Below are 19,964 nucleotides of genomic sequence, written 5' to 3' on the forward strand. Positions count from 1 at the left end.
CACAGTAGGTTGAGAGCTTTAACCATTACTTTCTAGGAAATACGGGGTGTAGGGGCTGAGAAGTATATATTATATAAACCTCTTATTTAACCACTTGCTTATTTAACAATACTCACATAAGGAGGCATCATAGCTCTGTACTGGGAAGCAAGGGGAGGCTGCTGTCCATTTAGCTTAGCCTGTGGTGGACCACAAGCTATCCTCTTTTCCACCACTTTGAGGATATCATTTTGTTCTGATGTTACAGCTGAGCTTTCATCCTGACCAGGTAGTTTTTCATCTTGGTCAGATGTTGAAGGTGAGCCAGCAGACTTACCACCATCTCTCCAACAAGCAACATCTGATATTGAGAGGTAAGAAAGGATTAAGAAAAAATCTGAACGTCACAGAGTGAAACCAAACTTGGTACATTTCAAGAAAATATAAGTTAACATGATGACAGAATAGTGAAATGATTTCAAGATATTTGGGTATCAAAAGCAGAGAGGATATATCTCAGGGTGCCAGCACAAGTAAATACGGGGGGGCCAGGGAAGAAAATGTTTAAACTTCTCTACTAGGCTTTATCAATATTTGATATAGAAATTTAAATCACTGTTACGTCTGAGATGTCATGAGGGCAGAAGGGTGTAAGTTCTTGGCTGTGAAGGACTGCCAGTGAGGCACGACTTCACTTGTTTTCAGTCTACTATTGCTAAGAGCAGACTGGACAGACTGAGTGACTATATTATCTGGTTCTGTTACTCTTAACAAAATAAAACAGTTAATTGTTTTACAAAGAAACTATTTGGTAGGTAGCCTCCAAGATGGCCTGCAGTCTCCATCTCTTGGTATTCACATCTATGTAGTCACCTCTTACAATGTACCAGAATTAATCTGTGTAACCTGTAGAATAAGGCAGAAATGATGACATGTTTCTTCTGAGATGACTTTCTAAAAGACTGTGGGCTTTCCTCTTGGGTGGGAGATGTCTGTCTCTCCTTTCTTTTGGGGTGTGTGTGTGGTGGGGAGCCATGTTGTAAGCAGCGCACATACAAAAAAGTTACCATGAATGAACGTGGAGAGGGCCCTAATGAAGTCAGCCTCAGCGGGCAGGTACACTGCCTTTCTGCTCAGAGTTTCTGAACCAGAACCCCTAGCTAAACAGCTGCTAGATTCCTGATTCTTACATTCTTTTAAGTCCCATTCAGTTTGTCCTTTTAAGCTATCAAATTTGCCAGGAAGCAACAGATAATTGATGAAAATTCAACTTGACAAGGAAACAACAGACCTGACATGTCTATTGATCAACTATACGTGGCAATTAAAAAAAAATTTGCTCAGACCTGACAAGAAATGAATCCAAAGAAATATGGACTGTGTCAGATTATCAGAAATACAGGTTTTAATTGCTGTGGTAAAGTGGAACCTGCTCACTTATATAGGATCCTTTGAGAAATTTGGCAATGATGACATTAATACAATACTAAGACATTTCAAAATCTCTTCAACATCTGTATTTCTATTGTTAACTTTTGCTTTATTATGTACCCAAAATGATTCGGTTTCACAGTTTTAGTTCAGAAAGCAAGGGACTCCTGAATAATTACAGAAAACCAAATTAATGAATACAAATATTTATAAATTGGGAAGGTTTCCTGGAAAAACTTTACTATTGTACAAATGACCAAATATTGAAGTGCAAATAAGTCACCTAGGCATCTTGTTAAGATAAAAATATTTTTATTCAGTAGGTTGAGTGTAGGGCCGAAGACAGTATTTCTAATAAGTTCTCGAGCTATGCTAATACTGCCCATGTAAAAACTATACTTGAATAGCAAGCAACTAGTTACAGTCTGCCCTTTCAAACCTGGAAAGTCATACATGCAATAGCAGGCAAGAAGTTATACCAAACACAAATATGATCTTCTGTATTTTTTTTTTTTTTTTTTTAAAGATTTATTATTTATTTATTTGTTTGTTTATACATACAAGCACTGGGTACAGTCAGAAGTGCGGGAAGGTGAGAGAATTCACCAGAGCGGGGAGCAGAGCAGGCAGAAGGACCGAAGTACACTGCTGAGGGGAGCAGTGGGCGGCAGGAGAGGTCTGCGCGCCATGTGGGACCCTCCTTTGGTGGCCAGGGAGCAGCCGGGGATTGAATTGGTGCTGCAGAGGCTGCGGGCAGCTTCGCAACCCAGCGCTCAACCGCTGCGCCACCGGGGAGGCCCATGATCTTCTGTATTTTTATTAAGTAGAAAGCAATCTTACTTGGTGGGCGTAAACTCGGTCCAGGGCCATAGTTATCATCATTTGCTTCTTTTTCTTTTTTTTCTTGATCTCCAGCTGCCTGCAGGCTGGGAAATTCTTGCTGAAAATGACTATTCACCTGGATTCCTATAGATTTTTTTTTTAAAAAAAAAAAACATCAAATGTAACTTTCAAACTGCAGATAATTCATATAATCCTCCCAGGATAAAGTTAACCTGCTTTTTTGAAAAATCACTTCACATTTCAGTGATGATTATTCATATGCATGAAACTTTCAAATTCATCTAGAATTAAAATCCCTTGGAAAGTTACTGAACAGCCACAAGGAGATAAAAATCTAAGAAAGGAATCTGCCAAATACTGGTCCAGAGTACTCATTTAAAATGACAGGGTTTAAGTGAGGATTTTCAATACTGTTATTTTATTATGAACCCTTACATTTTTCAATACAAGTCAAACAAATTTGCTAATCACGCTAAGCATCAATTCAAATCATATACTACATCTTAGAACAAAAATTATCAACACTGTATTTAAAATGCCCTTTTACTGCATTTATTTTTCACTGAGACACCGATTGTGCCTCATTATTCATCAATTCGCCCAGCAACCTAATGTGCTTGCATATTTATTTTCACAGTTCTTTAAATTGTTATATGGTTTCTTCTGCCCTATATAATTCTATATATTAAAAGAGCTGATTTTATTAGCTTGTGCTCCTAGGAGGCTTTTTCCATAGAATGTTTTATAGAAGTTTTCTACTTTACAAGTGAAAAAATTTAATTTTGACAAGGACTTCATCATTCCTTGGGCTAGGAGAGTATTTTTTTTTAAAGAATTTTTAAAAAATTTATTTATACATACAAGAGCTGGGGTATAGGCTGGGGGTGGAGGGGTGAGGAGAATTCACCAGAGAGAGAGCAGGGAGCAGAACAGGCAGATCAACTGAAATACACCACTGAGGGGAGCAACGGGTGAGACAGGAGAGGTCTTCTGTGGCATGTGGGTAGCTCCTTGGCTGGGGATCGAACTCATGCTGCAGTGGCTGCAGATAGCTTCATAGTGCTAAGACTTAACCTCTTGTGCCACTAGCGAGGCTTCGGGTAGGAAAGTATTACAGCTTCTATGCTTTATGGCTACTTGCTAGCATTACTCTATGCTAGAAACTATGAAAAGCATGTTTGAAACAGCAGAACTTGTGGGCACAGACAGAAATGAATATGGTTTCCAGCAACCTACACAATGTCGAGGTACTTTTAAGTTTCAAAGAGTTGAAGGTACTGGTTTTATGAGGTTATATAGGGTAAAGATACACAGGAGCAGAGGATTTCTTAAAGCCTCTTTCTTTAATCCCTATCATTGGCTTATGTATGCCTCTTAAGAGATTTACAAAGACCCTCGTTTTAGGGCCTGAGTATATCCTTTGATAATATTCTACACTGATACTGAAACACACAATCCACCCACCTTATCTCTCAGCATGGCTGTTCAGTAACTACCAAGACTAGTCAGTTTCCCCAGCTAACGTCCACTTACCATCTCCTTGCCCACCTTGCTTGTTACTGGCCCATGATTTGGGAGCAGGTGCTACTTCTGGGGGAGCTGCAACCCCAGGTTTTGGTTGTGCTGGTGGAACTTCTGGTGTTCTTAAAAAAAAAAAAAAAAAAGAAAGAAAAGAATCCATTATTTCAGATACATGTTTAAATAAAATAAAAACTGTAAGGTACATTTGTGTACAAGTAATTTTGGCTACTTATTTATTGACAGATGTGTACATTACAAATGTTGTCCCTCTACAACATTCCTTAAAATGAATTATAGCTATTTTCAGTCCCTTTCATTTCTACCTTTGAATAATCCAAGCACAGCTTTGCTTATTTTTCACTTTGTAAAAACAGGGAAACAATCATTATTGAACATAACTACAAAAATCTGTTTTGAGATGAGAATATTTATAATTAGAATTAACAGAATGGAATACAAACAAAAAGGAATACATACAGTCTGGGCTGGTAGAATAAGCCAGGAGCTAAGGCTAATAAGCATGCCCTCCATTTGGCAGGCAACAGGTTCACCACTGTACTTATTATTGTTATTCAAAGATGTCATCATGGCAACCTGCCTAATCCAATCCCATGAGTAAAAAGGTGTCTTATAAGGGTCTAGTTTTATTCAATCTTTGTAATGAGTTAATGCTTAAAAATGAAAAGGGTCGTTAAGAGACTTAAATGCAATATATCTCTGGCACACTTAGAACTGTAACTGACTTGCATACCACAAAATAATTCCACAACTAAGAAACAAAGAATAAGCCCTTGATAAGTTTTTCTCAAGCCATAAAATTTACTATGTAAAGCTCCCCCTAACAGAAGTCCAGAAATTGTCCAGTATCCAATTGTTTCTCTCATTTTTAATAATTACCACTATTTGATTTAGTTATTCAACAGAGTCCAACATAATTCTTGACACACAGGAGGTGAAAACACCTGTTGAATGACTAAGAGGGACATTATTACTTTTGCCCCATCTCTCTTGCTAATTCTTTATTCATTCAAGAAATATGATGAGCATCAGACATAGTTTTAGTGAAGCTGGGAGGGAAATTCTTAGCATCACAAATTATTTAATAGAATCAACTCTTAATGATATTAGAAAAAGAATGCCTGACGTGGTGGGTATGGGACAGGAGGGAGCTTGACATAGTATATTAGGAAGGTGTATTAGCAATCTGTCAAATGGCCTATCTTGAGACATGGAAATACTGTCACTAAACTCAGGCACAGGAAAAATCCATTGAAGCTGACTATCTGAGAGACTTTAAAGGGCCTGTCATATGTAATACACCCCAGCATACATAGAATGAACTCAAACATAAGTTCCCTTACAAAGAAAGGAAAATGGTTTCATTCTTTAGCAGATTTTGACTCACTTTTCTTCTTCGTGCTGCTCTTGTTTTGATGCCCATCCTGTGCCATCTTTAGGCACAATGTTCACGTTGGGATCATTGCCCTTGTTTTCTGCTTTGAGACTAGGGAGGTTAGCAGGTGGAGGCATACGCCGTGAAATACCAACTTTTCCAAGACTTTGTAATCCATGTCGAGCTGCTACTAAAAACCAACAACATCAACATTCTTAGAACATTTGTTTTATTACTCATTGTATTCTATAATACATAAAAACAACAGCAATTAATTGAGTCATTGAACTATTTCCTGATATTCAGAATTCCTAACAAGGAAATTTTAGACTAAGTCACATACCTGCACCACAATGTGATGCACAAATTATATTAAAATATACTATTCAAGCTACTGAACATAAAATTTCTAACAATGCAACCCTACATAGGATGAGAAGAAATCACGAATAATGCTGTCTTTGTAATATTTTCAGGGAGTTTATTTCAAATTAAGTCATATTTTAGAGACTATGAAAACTTTATGTACATAATATATTTAGCACATCTATGATACCTAGTCCATTTTCACTATAAACAACGGGTTGAGGGTATCAAAAACACAACTAAACCAAACTATAGGACTCTATAGCTCTATGTCATTAATTTCATTGCCCAAAGTTTCCCCTTGAAACTACACGTTTCTCATTTTTTTGCTGACAACAGGAAAAGTAAATATCTTAAGGCATGTATATACAAATTTTCTATTTTAAGACATTTAATTTATACTCTCTGAAAAATGTATGCATATATTAAAAAGCCCCATGTTGTTAAGGTCACATTAACATGGAGTTGTTTTAGCTCATATAGCAGTAATTCCAGTGTAAAATTTACAGAAATAAAACAAAATCATAAAAAATATAAATGCCAATTGATTTTTACTCACCTGTGGTTTTCTGAGTTTCTAATGATTTTCCCTTGTAAGTATTAAATAAACTGAGTGTTGCATACTTTTTCCCATCCTTCGCTTTTGTGCTCTGGCCTGACTTCTCCGACATTTCGGTGGAAACTCATCGAGTCCAAAACCTCCTGCCACACCCCTTAAAACCAGTCTTTAAGATCATGTAAGAACAAAAAAAAAATGAGGAAAAGTTTAGAATTTTATTAGTTGAGTAATATTTCACTAAATTCAATTATTCACACTCTGAAAATGAGAAACGAAGAACTCTATCTTCTACAACTCCTATCACTAATTTCACAGATCTGTCTAATAACCAACATGACAAAATTTATCAAAATAATTAACCATGCACACAACAAAATGTATGTTATTTGTAGTTATAAGTGGCTTGTAACTACTTAACTATCACAGAGACTAAGACTTTTTGATGCATACTAAGATGAACATAAGTGCTTTAAATACAGCCAATCTATGAAGATTTCCTTCTACTTAACAGACTTTAGATCTGGCATCATCAGTATACACATATAAAATCAAATATGACAGGATAACATCATTCCCCTATAAATTGCATGCCTGTTTTCGAGCAATATGTGTTTAACAAAACTCTAATAATTTAAGTTTAGGAAAAAAAAAAATCACTCTATTTTCTCCACATTCTGCAAAGGGAAAAACATTTCCTCATAAACCAAAGAAACATAAAAATATTCTTTTATGACTATGGATTAACTGTTCCAAAAAGGGTGTTTGTTCAAATAAATCTCTTGTATATATGAAAAGTTATTAGAAATGTGTTTTAATGAACATTCCTACACAAATAAAATATACTCTAGGGGCTTCCCTGGTGGCAAAAGGGATTACCACAGCATTATGAATTAACAGACTCTGTAGCATGAGCCTGATCCCCAGCCAGGGAGCAACCCACATGGTACAGCAGACCTGACTTGCCTGCTGATCCCCTCATCAGTGTATTTCAGTAGATCTGCCTGTTCTGCTCCCCACTCTGTCTCTGGTGAATCCTCTCACGCCCCACACCTCTGGCCTGTACCCCACCTCTTGTAGGTATAAATAAATAAAACCTTTAAAAACATAATAAAATCTACGCTAAGCTTAGAAGTGCACATTAACTAAAAATCAGCCTGTAGATAAATAGGGGGAAAGACACACATTAGCTCTCATATTATTTCCTTTGATTTTAATGAGGTTATTAAACTTAGCAACTTCAGCGCTTTTTTGGTTTAATTTTTTTGAGGGGTTGGCGTGGGATTCACACTAAAAGCAGCAAATTCTACAGCAGAACAACAGCTAACAGCATCGAGAACTAAAGCACAAGAGTTGAAAATAGTACAGAACAGCCTTATATCTTGCAAAAACCTTCGAGGTCAAGGAATATCCATGTAGACTCATCTACTCGTTTTATATCTGTCAATTGAGAACCAGCATCAGATGCAGAGATGCAGTTTTGTTTGCATATCAACTGCTACATTCAATTATTTGTGTAGTTCCATGAGATTTATCAAGATCTCTTACACCTATTATTTCATTCCAATCTAATAATCTTATGATGTAGCTAGTATTCTAATCTTACAGGTAAGGAACTGATGTTCAGAGTTGTAAAGGAATTTGAAATCAGTATTTCTAGGTCAGTCTATTACACCATACTGGCTGCTTCCTCCCCATCTAACCAAGGATAACCATTTTGCCCTCCAAGTATACACATTTACAACAAAACATCTTTCCTTCAGATAAATGGACTCAATTGCAACCAAAAGAACCATGATAGTATAGACACCCTGCTATCATATGTGCAAGAATGCATATAATTTTATATCCCAAGGGTGCTAATTAATGTGTATAAGGAGAACAGTACTCCCATAATCTATCCTATTGGTATATTTACACCAATAAAATGGACAAAGATACTGGTGGAATATTCTACACAGAGGGCGGAAAAACAGGACATTTATTAACTATAGAACAAAATTAAAATTCAATATCTTCAAGTGAAAAAACTAACTGATTTATCAAGAAAAAAGTCAACTTGTTCTTTTACCTTCACTTGATGGCAATTTAACATCTACGAATACTTAGAGCTCTCTTAACAGACTTATTTACAACATTCTTTAAGGAGAGACCCTCAGATACCTCCATCACAGAGAAAGCAAATCATGTGAAAGAGCAAAACTGAAAGCCCACTTGCATCTACCTGTCTTTCTCAAGGGTTTTTCCTTCTTCCACCAGTTTACCACATCATCTAAAAACCTTATCAGATTCCAGTCTGGACCCACGATAACAAACTCTGAGTGTAGAGTCCAGCACTGTGTTTTAGTGAGTCTTCCAGGTAGTTCTCAGACATACAAAGTTTAAAAGCCAGACTTCTTGTAAGTAGAGATAGCCTAAGCATGCTGCAATTAAAATCACCTGGGGATTTAAAGTACATTAGTATGCGTGGTGTTGAGGTGGGTTCTGGGTATCAATCCTAATTTTGAAAAGGCTCCCTAGTGTTGATTCTAATATACAAGTGGTCCTCAGAATCACTGCAATATAGGGAGTATATCTCTTCTACAATTCCATCCAAGGTCAATATTTTCTCCAGTGCTATTCATCCTGTACTCACTCCCATTTTCAATCTAAACTTTCCTTTCTAAGAAATCTCATCCACTGAGATAGCTTCCTTCCAACTGACAATCCAAATTTTTACCTTTAACCCAGAACTCTGTACTTCTGAACATTACATCCCATTTTTTACATTTCTTCCTCCTTGAATAAAGATTCAACTTTACCTAAAATACAAGTACTGATTTTAATATTGAGAAGTCTACCAAATATTTGGCAAGTCTACCAAATATTCTGAGCAGAAGAAAATGACTGCTAAAAAATAATCAACAGAGAAAATAATTCAACATTTAACAAAGTGTGAAAATGATATATAAGAAGGAAAAAAACACTCAAGATACATGAGCAGACAATCCACTAGACAATAAACACTGGTAAGCAAATGTATTAAAATGTTCACAATTTCACAGGTAAACAAAATACAAGGGAGTCCAGCTTCTCCACTATGTTTACACAAGGAAAACAACACATTAAACTAACCAAAGGGTGACAAAAAATTTAATTCAATTGTGGCCATTTTAGAACATTAGAGCTTGGGAAGAGTAAGAAAATGAATCTTAAATATACCTTCCTTGGGGGTTAAGCACTGCACTATGAAGCAATACGCAGCCTCTGCAGCATGAGTTTGATTCCCGGCCGGCCAGGGAGAAACCCACATGGCGTAGCACACCTCCCCTGTCTCGCCCACTGCTTCCCTCAGCAGTGTATTTTGGTCAGTCTGCCTGTTCTGTACTCCACTCTGTCTCTGGTGAATCCTCTCAACCCTACAACTCTGGCCTACCCCAGCTCTTGTATGCATAAATAAATAAATCTTACAACAAAAAACTGCTATGCTTGTGGCAACATGAAAAATACTTTCTTTATAAATTGCAAGAAATTTCCAAATACAAATAGAAAAAAGAACAAGTAATTGACCTTAAAAACCACAACACAGGTACTCTACAAGGTCAAATTACAAGTTCCTGCAAATATAAATTCGTACTTGAGGAGGTCTCTTTAAGGTTCAAAAATCTCTAAGTTTCCCCTTCCATAATTAATAAACTATTGCCTATGTATGCCCTTCAGTACATGCTCTTTTCCCAAGCAAGAGGTAAACAAAATATATATTAGTTGTAATCTGAAATGAGAAAGATGGACAAAGAATCAACTTCTCAGATCACCAGAATAGAGAACAAACTTGTTTTCAAATATTTATCAATCTCTTATTTTTATGTATAGCACTTACTCTATAGATGATAAATACATGTAACTGCCATCAGCGGGAATGAAATCTAAAGATAATTCAACCAAAAAGAGAAACTGACTTAGTGTAACTACTGCTATGAAAAAAATAAGCATTCTGAATCTGCAGCCAGTTCTGTAGCTTATGAAATTTGAGAGATCTTCCTGCCATTTAAATTTTGGATGTTATTATGATCCAGTTCCTACATCCCTGAAGTGCTACCTCTGAATGGTCACCCAAGGTATTCCCCACCTCCCACAATTCTAAACTCATCCACAATTAAATTTCAGTGTGGAAGAGTCTGTCTGCCTTTTATCTGTCTGATTTCTGTCAATGGCTAGACAGGGTAACCAGACTGTCCTCACAGATCTAGGAAGCTCCTCTCACTAGCCCTACCCTCCTAACCTCAGCAGCTGGGATCACAGACCTAGATTCTCATTATCCACTGTTATCCAAACTGGTGTGAAAGGGTACGTGGATTTGGGAGGAGGTGAGGTAATTGTTCTTGTTGGGAGAATAAAAGGTTTATTTTAAAAAGAAAGAAAGGAAAAAGAACAGGCATTTCTAAAGACAGAATTTGTGACCATAAACAAATGAATGGACTAATCAGAAAAAAAACAATTCCACTGTAATGTAATGTTTGCTGGTTAGGTGTGGGCATTTTTTAAAGGTTTAAAGACAAGGTTTAATTAAGCCAACTTGATGTCTTCCATCTAAAAGGCTTGGGAGACACCCTGAAACTCTCAAATGGCTGAAACTTAATTCACCATATATATAAAAGTCAGTGACTTGTTCAAAATAAATTTTAGTATAAGAATCCAACCAATGCAAAGTAAGTACCAGGAAGTAAAAAAAAAAAAGTAATTGTTTGGATACCTAAAACGAAACAATTAATCCTGAACACGTAAAAATTTTCTAAGAAAGCAACTATCAAGCTTAATAGGCTTATTACAATTTCAATCAAGGACCAGATTTTTTTCTTCTCAATTTAACTCAAAAACTGGTATGTGTGTGTCTTTCTCTCCACACACACACTCCAGTGCATGAAGGTATAAACATATTTTACATACATATAAACAAAACAGAGAAGATGGAATACCTTTAAAAAGACATGAAAGATAATGAAAACCCCAAACTTACTTATGAAATACACTGTGATAAGCAGCGTTGTAGACACTGTAGGAGGAAAGAAGTCCCCTAACTTGAAGTTTGAGAAATTATCTCAAATGAGACCAGAAAAATAACTTAAAAAAAAAAAAAAAGAGAGAAGCATATCAGTTACCTTGAGAAATCTCTAATCAGCCTACTCTAGGTTTAAGTGGAGTCTTTTAAGGAGAATGGGTGAAATACAGGAAACAAGTGGCCAAAATGTTGCAAACCTGATGAAAACTGTAAACCGAAACACAAGACAATCAACAAAGCCCATGAATAAGAATTATGATTAAATTATACCACAGTAAATCATTATCAAACTGTTCAAAACCAATGGTAATGAGAAAATCATAAAAGCAGTAAGAGGAACGAACATATAAAGGACAGCTGAATCCTTGTTAGAAACCATGCAAAGGAGAAAATACTGTGACCACAAGTTTAAAGTACAAAAAGGCAGAATTCTATACCAAGCAAAAAATATCTTTAAAATAAAAACCAAAGAAAGGGCTTTCTTAGACATAAGAAAGCTCAAGGAATTCATTTCTAGTAGACCTGTATTATAAAATGTTAACAGAAGCTTTTTAACACAAGAAAAATGCTCAGATCAAAATTTGATCTACAGGGCCTCCCCGGTGGCGCAGCGGTTGAGCGCTGGGTTGCGAAGCTGCCCCGCAGCCTCTGCAGCACCGGATCGATCCCCAGCTGTTCCCTGGCCACCAGAGGAGGGTCCCACATGGTGCACAGACCTCTCCTGCCGCCCGCTGCTCCCCTCAGCAGTGTACTTCGTTCCTTCTGCCTGTTCTGTTCCCTGCTCTGGCTCTGGTGAATTCTCTCACCCTCCCGCGCCTCTGACTGTACCCAGTGCTTGTATAAATAAATAAATAAATCTTTAAAAACAAAAAACAAAAAAAAACCCGACCTTTAAAAAAACAAAAACAAAATTTGATCTACAGATGAATAGCACCAGAAATGGAATAAAGTACTATGTGAGATTTTATTTAAATATCCTCATCTCTGGAATGCAAGTTTGGTTTAACACGCAAAAATTAACCAACACAGGTCACCATTTTAAACTAAAATAGAAACAATGACTTCTAACAGATGCAGAAAAAGTATCTCACAAAAGCCAACTCATTCCTGATAAAGACTCTCAATAAACTAGAACTCAGACTGATAAAAGGCATCTATGAAAAAGCTACTGTAGGGTAAGGAAAAATGTCAGGCTTTTCTGCCCTCCCGCCATCAGGATAGATGATGGATCCTTGCGGTCCTGAATGCATGCCTGATGGCGGGCACCTGGAGTAGGGTGTGGGCATAGGTAGATGGGATTCACCTGGGCTAAGACTGGGCTTTTAAGGGCGGCGTCACGGGGACGCCAGCAGAAGCCGGAAGAGAAGCCGGAAGAGAAGCAGAGAGAACTCCAGAGAGCCCAGATAGAGTGAAGACTTGCTGGGGTCTGGGAGGCCTGCCAGCCTCCCGGCCCCCCAGCCCTCCTGCCTGCTCTGTACCTGGTAATCTCAATAAAAACCTCCAAAAGCCTCTGAGGATTCCAGCACTCCTCCTTTACCCGGTCTGCTGGATCAGAAAACCTGCACTGTGGTCTTCCTACCTCCACAGCTATTAAAAAGTCTGTTAATATAAAACAAAACCTTATAATTATCATACTTAGTGGTAAAAGACTGAATGCTTATCACAGTATCCCAAAGATCAGGAACAAGGCAAGGATATCGGCTCACCACTTCTGTTCAATACTACAACCAGCCAATGCAACACAAGGAGAAGAAACAAAAGGAATTCAATGGGGAGGATGAATAAGTCTAAGTTAAAACTGAAAATAAGATAGATGACATAAAGGACATATAGAGGAGGCTTGAGAAGTAGAGTTTTCTAGGACTTCCAGCATCACTTCTCCTCCAGAGACGGAAAGGAAACCTGACTTAGATGAGTAGGTATAAACTGAGTAATAGTAATAATTTGGGCAAAAGCTGCCCAGTCCCAAAAAGTGTCTGGTCTAATTCAGTTTCAGAGGGAAATTCTGGAATCATTTAACAGAGCCCATTTCCAAGTTATTTATGATGAATTTAAGGCGGGATTTGGCAAACTAAGGTCTAATGGCCACATCTAGACTGTACCCAGTTTTGGATATCCTATGAGCTGAAGAACAGTTTAGAATCCAGAACTGTAATTTAAAATGAAGTATAAGAAATCTATCTTAAAGAAATATTAACATGTGTAAAATACACATACAAGGATACTGACTGTACTCTTGTTTATGAAATGAATCACATTTTGAAACCTACTGAACATCTATTGTACACCATTTTGAAGACTGGAGATACAAAAATACATTCTCATGGGCCTCCCATGGTGGCGCAGGCAGTTGAGCACCATGCTGTAAAGCTGTCCACAGCCTCTGAAGTAGTGTTTTGATCCCAGCTGGCAGGTGAGAATCCCACGAGGCCCAGCAGACCTCTCCTGTCTTGCCCGCTGCTCCACTCAGCAGTGTATTTCGTCAGTCTGCCTGTTCTGTACCCTGCTCTGTCTCTGATGAATCCTCTCACCCTCCTGTGCATTGGCCCTGCACCCCAGTTCTTGTATAAATAAATAAATCTTTTAAAAAAATACATTCTCATGAGTCTACCTTTCCAGTGTAATGAAAATAATAAGTAAACAAGAACCATTTCAGATGGAGAAAAATCCTATGAATAAAACCAAACAGGATAATGAAAACAAGGGTGGGACAACTTTAGATTAGCTGATTGCTAAAGGCTTCTCTTTTTCTCTGTAAAGGCTTCTGATTTGGATATATAGGGATGGAGTAACATTTAAGGCTGAAGGAAAAAGCAAATGCAAAGGCCCTAAGGTCCTGAACCTGCTAATCACATTCAAAACTGCAAAAGTTGGTAGAGTAGAAACTAGAAAGCAAGGGTGTTTTCAATGCAAGATTGGATGAGATAGACTTATTACAAGATTTTAGGTCTCATCTTTGAATTAATCGATTGAGCAGAGGTGTGTCTTTAGTTCTAAAATTATCATCCTGGCTACAAGTGGACAATGGACTGTAGTGGGGCAAGGGTGGGATGTAGTCATATCATAGACTGCAACAGCCTAGGTATAAGATGATGTGGCTCTGGCAGAAAATTAGAAACCAGACACAGGAGGTTAGTAAAAATCAATCAAGGAAAATTTTGATCTTGAGCTTGAAAACCTGGATATTAAGCAATGTGTGTGGTAAAGACCAGACATAGGAGAGACAGGTGAAAGAATTAAGATTCTGTTTTAGCCATGCTTAGTTTGAGGTATTCATAAAGACAACCACAAATTTGTATGGAAAGATACTCAACATATGAAGTAAAAAAAAGTATATACAGTACAGTATGTTTTTAAAAACAATAAATATGGGGGCCTCCCTGGTGGCGCAAAGGGTTAAGCACCACACTATGAAGCAATTGGCAACCTCTGCAGCACAAGTTCAATCCCCAGCAGGCCAGGGAGCAACCCACATGGCGAAGCAGACCTCTCCTGTCTCACCTGCTGCTCCCCTGAGCAATGCATTTCAGTCAGTCTGCCTGTTCTGTCCCCCCACTCTGTCTCTGGTGATCCTCTTACCCCCTCCACCCCCCCAGCATCTCTGGCCTATACCCCAGCTTTTGTATGCATAAATAAATAAATAAAAAGAATAACATACATTAGGTATGAAAAATACAACAAACATATCAAGGGTGTGGGTCTCCCTGATGCTGCAAGGGGTTAAGCACTGCACTACGAAGCAATCTGAAGCCCCTGCAGCACGAGTTTGATCCCCCGTGGCCAGGGAGCAACCCACATGGCAAAGCAGAACTCTCCTGACTCGCCCGCTGCTCCCCTCAGCAGTGTATTTCAGTCAGTCTGCCTGTTCTGTTCCCCACTCTGTCTCTGGTGAATCCTCAACCCCCGCATCTCTGGCTTGTACTCCAGCTCTTATATGCATAAATCTTAAAAAAAAAAAAAAAAAAAGTCAAGGGTGAAAATGTCTACAAAATCACAAACATTAGCAGCAAACATTATTGATCATAAGAGATTTGATTTTCTTATACATACTGTGATATCTAAATCTAAACAATGTATGTAACAAAATAAGAAACAACAAATGTTTTGGAGAGCAATAATAAAAAATAAAAAAATTTATTTATGGTTAAGTAAAAGTATTTTAAAATCTATACTTATTAGAACTACAAATATCTAAAATATGCAAGAATATTAACAAAGACTGTAAATAAACAAGGAAGAAGCAGCTTAGTGAGGGTTCATTTGAGTTCTCCTTATCTGCTTATGGATATGCAATAAATAAGAATCAAGTAAAAGGGGCCCCCCTGGTGGTGCAGGGGTTAGTCTCAGTGTTATCAAGCTATCGCCAGCCACTGTGGCATCCCAGCTACTGTGGCATGAGTTTGATGTGTGAATTTGACCAACAGCCAGGGAGGTAACCCATATGGCACAGCAGACCTCTCCTGTCTTGTCCACTGCTCCCCACAGCAGTATTTTTCAGTACATCAGCCTGTTCTGCTCCCCACTCCGTCTCTGTTGAAGCCTCTCACCCCCACCCCACACCTCTGGCCTACACCCCAACTCTTGTATGCATAAATAAATCTTAAAAATCTACAAAACTACTTATGTGAACATTCATTGAGCACAACACTAAACTTATCTCCACTCAGTAACTAAGTACAACATTTCTCTTTTTTCTACCTTCACACAGTATAACACTGAGTAAACATTTGTAAGAGTGAATGGGGGAATTAAACATTGATTAACTAATCTACCTTACACCATCAGAGTGCTTTAGAGGTATGGTAAATACCTCTTCCTTTTGTGCACTGGTATGGGAACCTAACCCATATGGGCAACATTGCCTCTAAGGGACAACATATCATCTCTCTGGTGTGCCCTTGTCCTTGGATACTAATACCTTAAATAATGAAACCAGTGTCCTCTTAAAGACTGCTGGAGTAATTAGTATATTCTCTGAAATACAATTTAGCAAAACAATCCTCTATAGATTACACAGAAACAAGCCCTCTGAAAGTACCTTCCTACTGCTGCAGTGACAACAGTCATTCAACATCTATAAACAAATGCAATGAGAACTAATGTCTAATTTTATATTATGAAGACAGATAATCCCCCTATCTTCATGGAACTGTTACAAACAAAACCAAGTAAGAATATGGGGATGAAAAAAACTCAAGTGGGTAAGAAAAAAACTCAAGTGGGTAAAGGAGTAGCAGAGAAAAAAGGCAAGATAGGCTGGTGAAGGTCCAAAGACCTCTCTGAAAAGGTGACATGAAAATCAGAGGAGCAAAGGAAAAATCAGTCAATGGTTCTCAACCCAGGTGAGTGCAGAGACTTGTATAGAGAAAGATCTTAAAAGACACATGTCCAGGTACCATGCTTAACCAATTCATTCAGATTGCCAGGGTGGATCTAGCAACTGTATTATTTGATAAGCTCCCAAAATATCTATGAAGTACAGACATGGTTGAGAACCACTGGGGGAAAAAGGAACCAATGTCAATGGTGAGAAGATTCAAGTCAGAGCAGGCAGAATTGAGATTTTGCAGAGTCTCGCAGGCCTAGTATAAGATATATTGACCTTGAGTTTATTATAATACCATGAATCAATGGAGGGAAAAATTAGTCAAAAAATCTTCATGGCTGGGGCCTCCCTGGTGGCGCAAGGGGTTAAGCACTGCACTATGAAGCAGTCCGCTGCAGCACGAGTGTGAGCCCCAGCCGACCAGGGAGAAACCCACATGGCCAAGTAGACCTCTCCTGACTTGCCCGCTGATCCCCTCATCAGTGTATTTCAGTCAGTCTGCCTGTTCTGCTCCCCACTCTGTCTCTGGTGAATCCTCTCACACCCCCTGCATCTCTGGCCTGCACCCCAGCTCCTGAATGCATAAACAAATAAATCTTAAAAAAAAAAAATCTTCATGGCTGAGTAAACAAATGCACACCCGCATTCAGAAGACCAACATCTTAAGTAACAAAACAATTTATGTAATTAGTAATTTTAAGTCGTCAGTAGGAATATTTCTCTTCAACTTGCCAGCTTCTGACTAAAAAACAAAACACCTGTACCATCAGCTAAAGGAGACCAACTTATGTCGTTGTAATTTTGAAAAGCATTTTATTATACATGCTTAAGAATATTTTTATACTACTGTCCTGCCTGATGATGCACCTAACAATCTAAATTAATTAGGGCTGAAGGTCAGAATCTGTAAAAATAAAAAAGCATTTTGAATAACACACCCCCCCTTTTCTCTGTTTAAAAAAGAAAGCAATCACTTCTAAATTCAAGGTTCTATACAATTGAGCAATTCTGGTAAGAAACTAGAATTTTCTACTAAAATTAGATATATCAAAACATGTGCAGTATCTGCAGTTTCTAAATTCTGAACAATGACTATGTATTTCCTTGGAGGTATTTTTTGCAAAAAGTGTGAAGGTGAAAGAAGAAAAAAAGTGAGGGAATCAAGCATTTTAAAAACAAATCCCAAAATGTCTAGGATGAATTTGGAAGGCAGCAGTAATATAAACCTTTCAAAATGAAAGAATGACACTGAAGTGGGGTAACAAAAAATGATTTTCATGAAATGATGGTAACTGTAGATTGAAAATCTGTGACAAAGAACCTATAAGGGCATACCAGAGACAAGTTATAATCTCTAAAGTTACTTTAGTGCCGAAAATTTTAAGTTTCTAAGTTACTTGTTTACCAGTATGAAAGGATTTAAAGTATTTAATACTGAAAACAGTGATATTGGAATCTAATGCATTTGGAAAGGATCCATACTTTGGCAAACTGACAATGTACTAAATTCAAATAAATGCATACTTTTCTCTGATGGGCTTCTAAGTATTCAAGTTATGTTTACCTATCTTTACCTCTTTGTTCTTGTAGTGATGGCTAAGCTCCTCTAGAGATACAGTACAATGTCCTACTAATTTGAATAGGTAACATTAAAAATAAACTGTAATCATTTCCAGAAGAGCATGTGGTACATGCTTAACAAATTAATTGAATAAAGGAAAATGTCTACTAATAATAGCCAAGTATCATATGCAAATATAAAATGTATATTCTGTGTAAACCATTTGCCTAACTCCCAATGTAATTATAGATGTATTTAGAGATAAGACCTTTGGAGATCCTTAAGTTTAGGTGAGGCGATATGGATGGACACTTCATAATGGGATTAATGCTCTTATAAGAGGAACAGAAGTCAGAGTTCTCTCTTCCTTGTGAAGACACAATTAGAAGGCAGCCGTGGGCAAGGCACCAGGAGTGGCCTCACCAGAACTGGAATATGCTCGCTCCCTGATCTTGGACTCCCAGCCTCCAGAACTGTTGAGAAATACTTTTCTGTGTTTAAGTCACCCAATCTATGGCCTTTTTTTAAAATGGCAGCCAGAATGGACCTAGACAGAGAAGACTGATGCATTAACTTCAGAAAATAGTACTTTATCACTCAAGTGTAACTAAATTTCGCATTTAAAATAAAAATGAAGTCATTCACCACACTCCTGAGCTGCAAGACAATCAGTGATCACAATTTATAAATTTTCTAGTAAGTTTACTTTTAGATTTACTCCCTTCCTTGATCTGAAACACATTAAAAAGGGCCTCCCTGGTGGCGCAGTGGGTTGAGTGCAGCACTGTGAAGCTGTCAGCAGCCTCTACAGTGCCGGTTCAATTCCCCGCCAGCCAGGGAGATTCCCACATAGCGCGGCAGACCTCTCCTGTCTCGAGGGCTGCTCCCCTCAGCAGTGTACTTTGGTCCTTCTGCCTGTTCTGCTCCCTGCTCTGTCTCTGGTGAATTCTCTCACCCTCCCGCGCCTCTGGCCTGTACCCCAGTGCTTGTATAAATAAATCAATCTTGGGGGAAAAAACCCAAAACCTAGAATTAAAAAAAAAAAAAAAAGTAGTCCTTGGACTTCCCTGGTGGCCTAGGAGTTTCAATCTCAGGGCTACTACTGCCAGGGCCCACTTCAAAGGCCTGAGTTCTATCCTGCCACGGAGCTAACCCTCATGGCACAGCAGATCTCTCCTGCTGCTCCCCTTAGCAGCCTAATTCAGTGGATCTACCTGTTCTGCTCCCCACTTCTGGTGAATCCTCTCACCCCTTGCACCTCTGGCCTACACCCTATTCTTCAACGCAAAAATAAAAAATTAAAAAAAAAAAGTAGTTCTTACATACTCTTTAAATAAATATAAAACACAGAATATCTGTGAAGTCCTATCATTGCAAAATTATTGTTGAGAAATTACCTTAATGTGGGGCCTCCCTGGTGGTGCAAGGGGTTAAGATGCAACCTATAAAGCTATCCGCAGCCACTGTAGCACGAGTTTGATCCTTGGCCAGGGAGCTACCCACATGGCACAGCAGATCTTTCCCGACTCACCTGTTGCTCCCCTCAGCAGTGTATTTCAGTCAGTCTGCCTGTTCTGTTCCCCACTCCCTCTGGTGAATCCTCTCACCCTCCACACCTCTGGCCTGTACCCCAGTTCTTGTATGCATAAATAAATCTTAAAAAAAAAAAATGGGGCCTCCCCTGGTGGCGCAGTGGTTGAGCGCTGGGCTGCGAAGCTGCCCACAGCCTCTGCAGCGCTGCTTCGATCCCCGGCCGCCAGAGAGGGTTCCACATAGCGCGCAGACCTCTCCTTCACGCCCACGGCTCCCCTCAGCAGTGTAATTTGTCAGTATGCCTGTTCTGGCTCTGGTGAATTCTCTCACCCTCCTGTGCTTCTGACTGTACCCAGTGCTTGTATAAATAAATAAATCTTTAAAAAAATATATAAAGTAACGTGATCTAAATAATAT

At 38.4% G+C, this 19,964-nt stretch overlaps 1 protein-coding gene across 12 annotated transcripts in view; it reads right to left on the bottom strand.

Moving 5' to 3' along the window:
* The window catches only part of PRRC2C (proline rich coiled-coil 2C), an 87,288-nt gene that overhangs the window by 57,024 nt on the left and 10,300 nt on the right, over nt 1-19,964 (bottom strand). For 10 of the 12 annotated variants that reach the window (XM_037506492.2, XM_037506495.2, XM_037506493.2 and 7 more), the window contains exons 2-6: nt 6,093-6,258; nt 5,180-5,357; nt 3,787-3,896; nt 2,251-2,376; nt 117-340 (exon numbers count right to left, since the gene is read on the bottom strand). In XM_037506492.2, coding sequence (XP_037362389.1) covers nt 117-340; nt 2,251-2,376; nt 3,787-3,896; nt 5,180-5,357; nt 6,093-6,204 — 750 coding nt within the window. In that variant the 5' untranslated portion in view covers nt 6,205-6,258. The remainder of the gene's footprint in view (nt 1-116; nt 341-2,250; nt 2,377-3,786; nt 3,897-5,179; nt 5,358-6,092; nt 6,259-19,964) is intronic. The other 2 variants (XM_037506491.2, XM_037506494.2) reach the window with 2 other exon arrangements.

Source organism: Talpa occidentalis, unplaced genomic scaffold (genome assembly GCF_014898055.3).
Source record: "Talpa occidentalis isolate TD23 unplaced genomic scaffold, MPIMG_talOcc4v2.1 talOcc4.12, whole genome shotgun sequence".
In the NCBI taxonomy this organism is placed as follows: domain Eukaryota; kingdom Metazoa; phylum Chordata; class Mammalia; order Eulipotyphla; family Talpidae; genus Talpa; species Talpa occidentalis.